The sequence below is a fragment of the Thrips palmi genome, unplaced genomic scaffold, assembly GCF_012932325.1.
Source record: "Thrips palmi isolate BJ-2018 unplaced genomic scaffold, TpBJ-2018v1 HiC_scaffold_17, whole genome shotgun sequence".
Lineage (NCBI taxonomy): Eukaryota > Metazoa > Arthropoda > Insecta > Thysanoptera > Thripidae > Thrips > Thrips palmi.
In genome coordinates this window covers 7,912,168-7,919,807 of record NW_023144626.1, presented here as the reverse complement: position 1 = coordinate 7,919,807, position 7,640 = coordinate 7,912,168, and the positions used below count along the sequence as shown (strand labels likewise).

Sequence of the window (7,640 nt, the reverse complement as noted above, 5' to 3'; positions counted from 1 at the left end):
TCAACGCGCTCCTCGTCCTTGGCCGCGGCTCCGTTTGGCGGCGGGCCGCTCCGCCCAGGACACTGTCGGCGCCGGCCCGGAGGACGACGAGGACACCGCGTCCGTGGAGGCGTCCGGGCGCGGCGAGCGCTGCGAGCGCCACCGGGCGCGCTCCGACTCCCAGGCGTTCGTCGCGGTGCGCTCCGTCTCCTCCTGGCGCTCGCGCCGCTCCTCCTCGGCAAGCTGCTGCCGGACCGCGGGGGGCGTGTAGCTGTGCGTCAGCCGCCGGTACACGCAGCCGTCCGTCCGCATGGCGTACAGGAACACGAACAGGAACAGCAGCATGCCTGGCGCGCGCATCGTGACAGTCATCGACAAGTGTAAGCCGTTCCCGCGAGTGAGTGAAAACGCCTGCGAACGGCGGGTAGGCAACCCAACCGTCGGCACGGAGCTCGCCGCCGTGCCCGATGGGTTGCCTACCCACCGTCTCGCAGGCGTCCGCAGCTCACCGATGGACTCTACTCACCGATGGACTCTACTCACCGAAAGTCCATGGCAAAGTGACCGTCAAGAAGTAGTCCGGCCTTCTCTCCGCGTCGGCCTCCCTGCCAGCCTGGCCGCCAGCCTGGCCGCCTCCACGACGCTTGGGAGGCAGGGCAGTCGCCTTTTCGCGACCGAGGGCCCTGCCGAGGTTGCCTGCGTCTGCCGAACCCCCAAAAACACAAAAGCAGCTGAGACTAACCGTCGACCTACTGGGCCTGGGCCTTCCCTGTGCCGACGTGCCGACCGAGACAAGTCAACAATGCCCGTGAAATCTTACAGCATCAAGCAAGCGGCCGAAAGGGCCAAACAGCCATGCCTCACCGTGCGGGGGACCCTCTTGTATCAGTTCATCGAGAGTTTTCGCAGTGGAGTTCAGGACCCAGTTCTCGTTGTCGTCTACTGCAAAGCCGGATACCTGTAACGCCACCTTTGCATGGTTACCCCACCTCTACGAATCGCTCGTGCGTTAATTTCATCGTGCTTTGCTGCATGTGTACCCCAGGCGCAGTGCTTCCGTCTTGAGCTCCGTGATCTCCGTAATCGCTTGTTTGAGCGACAGTGAGCTTGCAGTGGATTAGCACCACTGAAGGACAGATGCGCCAAAGGGAAGTTATTGGTCTGTTTTTTTTAACGATCATTTGAAATTTTGAAATGTCTGCACGCTTCTCATTCTACGTGGGTACTCACACCATAACGTGGAAACTAGGGCGAGTAAAGTGAGTCGCATATTTCTGTTGAAAACTTCGGACTGCTTCGGACCCGATACCGATAAACCGATCATGGCCGAACATTTGAACAGTTTTGAGTCAACAGAAGGCTTCTTATAGGTGGCTGTGCCACACAGGGCTGCCCGCCCGCGCAGCGGCCAGCGGGCGCCGCGCAGAGTGCAGACCGGTGCAGACCAGGTGCACACTACTACACTTGCCAAAATATGGCATAGGCTAAAAATTTGATAGGAAATAAGGAAGACAACATGGTTCGGGTCCCGATTAATTTTACTTTATTTTCAGTTTCAAGAACAGTTCACAAGACAAGAAAAGATTTGAACAGTTCTGAAAGCATATCTTTGACATAGGCAGTGTTGTGACAGGTGATAAATTACACAACACGTGATGAAAAAATAGGTAGAAACTACAATAAAAATGATCAAGAGTGGCGTCTGTGGAAGTGAAAGAAGGCCACACATAGAAATACAGTCAGAAACAAGCAGGATTAGCAAAAATATACATGCACTTCAATTAAAATATCAGTCATCAAAGACACAACTTCAGATTTTTTTTTTTGCAATGTCAAGAACTTCTTGGACAACAACAACACAAAAAAAAACAACCTTCAGTTCAGCTCAAAAATTATTACAAGTGATGAGAAATTTAGAACAAAGCAACACGTTTATTAGAAGAATTTTCTTGTTGAATATTATTTTAGAAAGTAAAGGAAGTAACCACCAATTACAGAGATAATATTCTAATAGCATAACAAGTCAACTTTAAAATTATATCACAGACATTATCACCTCGACCAAACAAAAAAAAAAAAAAAAAAAGGATATTGTGAGTCAGACACACTCCTCAGAAGCATTTTGATATCAAATAGTAATCATAATTTTTGTTTACAAACAGTGCATACAAAACTTCTGAAAATACATCGTTTGATTTCAGGTGAGAAAACTGTATACATGGAGACAAGCATCCCGTCTATAAATAAAAGCTGCAGGGTCAAGGATGTGGAAAAATGTAGAAATTAATTGAATTCACTATGTAATATGACGAATCAGTTCCTCTAATCCTTAATGTCTGTCCAGCAGAGATGTAGAATCATAGTATCAAAAAAGCCTTACAGAAACTCATATAAAACAACAAGTATGGTATCTGGATTCCCCCACATAAAACATTCAAAGACTAACAAGTAAAGAGAAACAACGGATCACCACATTTGATTATCACACAACTGTTGTTATAAGGAGCATATTGAAGCAAAAATTATAAAATATATAATTTGAATGGATATATGTAATAAAGTACACAGGCACTTGACATGTTAACACTAAAAACAGATTGATAACTTGTATTGCCAAAAAAGCTCACAAAGTATAAAACTTGGAAAAATTGAGCTCACTAATTCAATAGAGTCCAAGTGTGTAAGGACTCAATCTGAAACATGTATAAAGAAAAATAGGATTTTCACTTTCTTAAGTGATTCAGATTCTTTTTGTTTTCTTTATAGGACTAGCAAGTTTTAACATGGCTACATACACTTTTGCAGAAAAACTAAAAACAAACAAAAGGACTTACACACTAGTAAGAGATTTGTTGGCCGTGATATTGGCACTGGCTTCAGCATGTAAATATTGTCACTGTTGAGCTTTACGATCTTGGCAGTGATAGTGCACTACATCACCATCCGGGTAGCGAGCAAAAGCACTGAAAAGAAAAAAAATAGATCACAATCTTGAATTTAATGGAAACAAGTTCAACTATGCAATTGATAAATATTACACTTAAATACAACATAAATATTTACCTTTGATTGCCAAATCGCTTTTTGCACACAGAGCAAACATTCAACTCTGTTATGCTTGTGATTTTGGACTCAAAATAATGCATTCTTTGTTCTTGAGCCTGACAAGGAGAACAGTAAAATGAGAAAAACCAAAATAAGCTAAATATCCCCACCACAACATACAGTACTCCATCTTAACTGACCTGGAGATTCTCAGCAAATGTTAATCCTTTAAGAACAAGAATGTGCCGTCTTTCATTCAATTGCTTTTGAAGACTTTTCTCAAGAAAATGACGAATCCTGCATATTGGGACAGTGTCAGGCAACACCTCAAGTGCCTGTGCAATTATAAATTTAAAAAAACTATGAAAACTTTGAGACACAGAGCACTAACTAGTATGTAACAAGATAGAAAGACACTTACTTGAATAGGCTGAATCTTGGCAGCGTGTTCTTCTAGCAGACTTAAAGCAGTTTCTAAATCTGGCTTTGATGTTGCAGGAGACACTGGAACACCCCTGAGCCAACTGTCTGGAGGACTTATCAACATTTTAATCAATAGTACATAAACCTGAAAACAAAAGGCACCTTTTCATGAGCAAAAAAGAAATAAAGTTGTAATTTCAAGTTGGAAACTAAGGCTATTGGGGTATCATGAAAAAATTTCACAACTTTGGAGACTCACTTCATCTGCCCCTTCCTTTTGGTTGCTGTAAACTTCATGACAGTATTGGATGGCCCGATTCACATCCCCAAGCATCATCACATAGATGGACAGAACCTGTTCATGTTTTCCGAGCTTTCCCAGGATCACTGCTCTCTCTTCAAACATACCTGTGAAACAAAGTGATTGTAGAAGGTACATAACAAAGCAACCCTAATGCAACAGTCTAACTAGGAAATACAAATGTACTCACTATCATATGGGAACTGCACCAGAGCATTCTCAGGAGAATAGTTCTTTGAAACTTCAAGGAAAGCTAATAGCTTGGCACGCACTTCTTTCTCTTCCGATAATTTACCCGCAGTGAAAAGAGAAATGGCTTGTTCCCGATACTGATGAACCAACGCATCATGTAATATTGTGGAGGAGTCATTCCACACATGTATTACATGTTCCTGGAAAATAAAAACAAATATTTGTGATTAGACAATCTAACAACAACTAATATAAAAACATTGACAAAGACTTACAAGATAAGGGATGACTAGTTTTTTGTGTAAACGGAGAAGATAGTCGAGAACTTTTGGTCTGGGTAGGCCCTCCACTTCCGGCATTTCCTCAGTGAAAATACTAAGTCCATCCATAGGATGCTCCTCCAGAACCCAGCCAGCAAACTGAAATATAAGTTCTATGTTTTCTCTCCCTGAAAATAATGTATTGGAAACAATAAGTAGAAGCAATGGATGAGACTATTTCAGAGAAGGGGAACCTATGACAATCGACCAACCAAGATTTTGAAGGTACAACACTGTTCTATAATGACCCTGCAGTGATGGGTCTTGTTGAGTGGATTGCTTTTGCAATAATTCGAGTGCCTTTTTGTGAAGGCCCTTTGTTTGATACAAGATTATTAATTCACTGTTTTTCTCATGCTTCTTGAGCATTTTCTCTGCTTCTCCCAAATGGCAGTGATTCAATCGAAGGAGAGGAGCAACAAATGCATCATTGGTCTAGAAAAAGATAATTGTTGAAGATTTCAAGATGGTTGAAAGAGTTTTTGTAGCTGTAAGTAGTTTAGTTCAACCAACCTGTAGGTAACATTTTAGTAATGTCGTGTCAATTATTTGGAAAAGTTGTTCAGTTGCCTTACAAAACTGATCATACACCTTGTTTTCGGCATCAATTTTAACCTCTTCCTCGGGTGTTAGTTTTCTCATTCTCTTCTTCTCTCTTTCGGAGAATTCTTTGTCTTTTTTCTCCTTTTCAGATTTTTTAGCAAGCCTCACTTTAGTCAGATATTCAATGAGAGCGAGTAAGCCACTTTCCAAGTCTATGTCCTCCAATTTCACAACAGCCTCAGTCTGCCCTTTCAAACGTTCTTGTTGAGGCAATAGATTAGGAAAAAGCTTGACTACTTCATATGGATCTGAAAATCACACAAATGAGGTAAGGAGTTAGTCTCACAATCACAATTATGTTAAGCCTAGACTATCCCCTAAAAGGTACAAGGGACAGTGATATTATTATAATGCTACATACTTGTTTCTAACTTAAGGAATTGCTCCATGGATTCCTTGAATTGTTTCTTATTAAATAAGTCATACGCATATAAAGTCTGTATTTGATGAACATTTTTGGCTTTGTCTTCTGATGTTTCATCAGATATATTCTGAGGAGAACAATTCATTTTTATTAGAATTATTACAATGTTGTTAAGATTAAACATTAAAATAAAGCATTCTGCCACTTACTGCAATTTTTAAGGCGAGTTGAAACTGCTTCTGTTCCAGCAAAAAATGAATTTGTCGACTCCATGTGACATTCTGCAGACACCAGACAAATGCACCCGATGCCGCATAAAGCAGCCCTGACTTGCATCTGATGATCATTTTAGGATCATCGAGAAGATGAGTTTGAACAATGAGGGATGGTTCAACTGTCCTAATTTCAATGGATTCCGGTGAAAGAGCAACAAGGTAGGGCTCATCATACACTGTGAAATCAAAAAAATGTCAATGCTCCAAAAGTGAAAAATAATGAACTGTGAGAATATTTTCAAATCTTTTACCTAGATCCCTAGGAACATTCTCCCATTTCATTTGCTTCAGACCAGCTGGATTTCCTTGTGTGTCTATAAATATAGAGTGGTTATCTTTTCCAAGTATGAATATTTCCCCATTCATTTCAAGGACGCTTGGGGACCGGTTCCCCGGAGGACACAAAGGTGTCTGCGTTTGATCCTTTTTGCTATCTTTGTTCAGCTTAAAATTAGAAAAAAGCGATCAAGAAAATTGTTCAAACTCAAGTTTCAAATTTAAACGGAATGACAAACATCATCATCTATACTTACATGGTACAACATATAAACACTATCACCTTTGAATCCAACACATATGGTTTCTTCAATCCATGCCAAAGCTTTGGGTGTATCAGGCATAGAAATCTCCTCCATTAGAGAATGAAATGTTCCATTTTTCCAATAGAAAATCAGCAGCTTTCTCTTCACTGCCACACACATTCTTACTATCACAGATTTTTCTCCAGTTTGAGTTACTGTTTTCTGATATCAAAAAGTAAATTATATAAGTCACAAATAAAACAGATAGATCAGAAGACTTTGTTGTAGTAGTTTTTTCTTCAAGTTTACCTTTATGTCTACTGAAAAAAGTGTGGCACCTCTGGTTTCAGAAACAACACATAGGGTAGGAAAATTAATAATGGCCATATCGTGGACACACACAACATTGTCTGTAGAGAAAAGAAACGATTAACTGCCTGAGATAGGTATGTAAAAAATGAAAGATTGACTCTTTGAGAGGCTAAATTACCTGTCAAACTGATCAAAAGTTGATGTTCCTGGACAACAGCCAGCTGTTGAATGGGCTTCTTACTAAATGTCTTATTGTATCGAAGAAGGTGGACTTCATTTTTATTGTCAGAGTATCTGCTGGAAATGCTGTACATAAGCAGATGTCCAACTTTTGTGCCGACAAGTAAGTGGTCCTCTGTGAAAAAAAAGTTCAAAAATTAGACATGAAAAATGCTCTTAATGTTTAAAAAATGATATCTCAAAACTTATCTACAAGAACATCAGGGGCATGAACTTGATTTAATGGAATTAAATGGAAAAGACTGGCATGCTAGAGATTGAAATTAATAAATTCTGAAGAGAACAGAGTGGATCTATTCAAATTCGAGGTACAGACGGGTTATTAGATACGATGGAAACAGTTATGACTCACCGTAAGCAGCGATGCATTCTATGGGAACACTTAATTTTAACAGTTGTGAGCACTCGTAGGCTTCGTACATTTTGGACGATGAACTTATCTGATTTTTCAAAGTATATCATGATAAGAGCACATCGACGCTGTGATAATCGCCTCTTGGAATTGTGGCGAATGTTGATGTTGTCGTCTACTTCACTTCGACTGCAACATAACCTCACACATTCTGTTTGACAGCTGAACGTCTCAGCTTCCGGCTTTCGCCGTGCAGGTGGCAGCACGGCAGGGTGCGCTCATCATGGCGCCGGTGTTAGGGGGTAGTTTGTGTAAATATCGGGCAAAGCGGGTGAATTTCGACACACATAGGAGGAACTCGTCGACGAATGAGACTCGTGAGGGCGCCCCAGCGTCTGAGGAGCCACGGTTCACCGAGAGGGAAGTCCGCGGAACGCCGAAAGAAGAGGAGTAGCGCGATGGCCGGGGTGTGGGCGGTGTTCCCCCAGCCAGCCAGAGCAGCCAGAGCAGCCAGAGCCGAGGGCGCTGGCCTGCCCAGCCTGCCCCTGCCGCCCTTCGCCCTCCCCCCGGACTGTGGTGGGTAGCCAGAAAGCCTTCTTATTGCCCAGCCCTAGAGCCAGAGCCAGAGCCGTATCCAGCCCTGATTCACTATCGTTGTTGACCTGTCTGAAAGTTGGCAATTATTGCGCAAAGCATGCGTGCATGGTAAGGAC

The 7,640-nt window shown here is 42.0% G+C and overlaps 2 protein-coding genes and 1 long non-coding RNA gene across 3 annotated transcripts; all 3 read right to left on the bottom strand.

The window, feature by feature from the left end:
- Positions 1-562, bottom strand: LOC117643989 (the record flags this gene model as incomplete). Its single annotated transcript, XM_034383176.1, has 2 exons — positions 1-326; positions 523-562. Coding segments are annotated over 2 exons (366 nt in total), but the record flags the coding sequence as incomplete, so codon positions are not given.
- A 17-nt stretch (positions 563-579) lies between these two features.
- On the bottom strand, positions 580-1,105 carry LOC117643917. Its single transcript, XR_004587653.1, has 3 exons — positions 1,020-1,105; positions 844-937; positions 580-681 (listed from the first exon to the last, which is right to left on the bottom strand). It is a non-coding gene; the product is annotated as an uncharacterized LOC117643917 (long non-coding RNA).
- Positions 1,106-1,499: 394 nt separating this feature from the next.
- Positions 1,500-7,399, bottom strand: LOC117643623 (vam6/Vps39-like protein). Its single transcript, XM_034382611.1, has 16 exons — positions 6,928-7,399; positions 6,514-6,690; positions 6,333-6,433; positions 6,036-6,245; positions 5,754-5,946; positions 5,437-5,678; positions 5,225-5,354; positions 4,774-5,111; positions 4,473-4,695; positions 4,216-4,388; positions 3,939-4,140; positions 3,707-3,855; positions 3,446-3,592; positions 3,225-3,359; positions 3,043-3,140; positions 1,500-2,942 (listed from the first exon to the last, which is right to left on the bottom strand). The coding sequence occupies exons 1-16, from the start codon at positions 6,995-6,997 to the stop codon at positions 2,873-2,875; spliced, it is 2,658 nt and encodes an 885-aa protein (XP_034238502.1). The 5' UTR covers positions 6,998-7,399; the 3' UTR covers positions 1,500-2,872.
- Between the last annotated feature and the right edge of the window lie 241 nt (positions 7,400-7,640).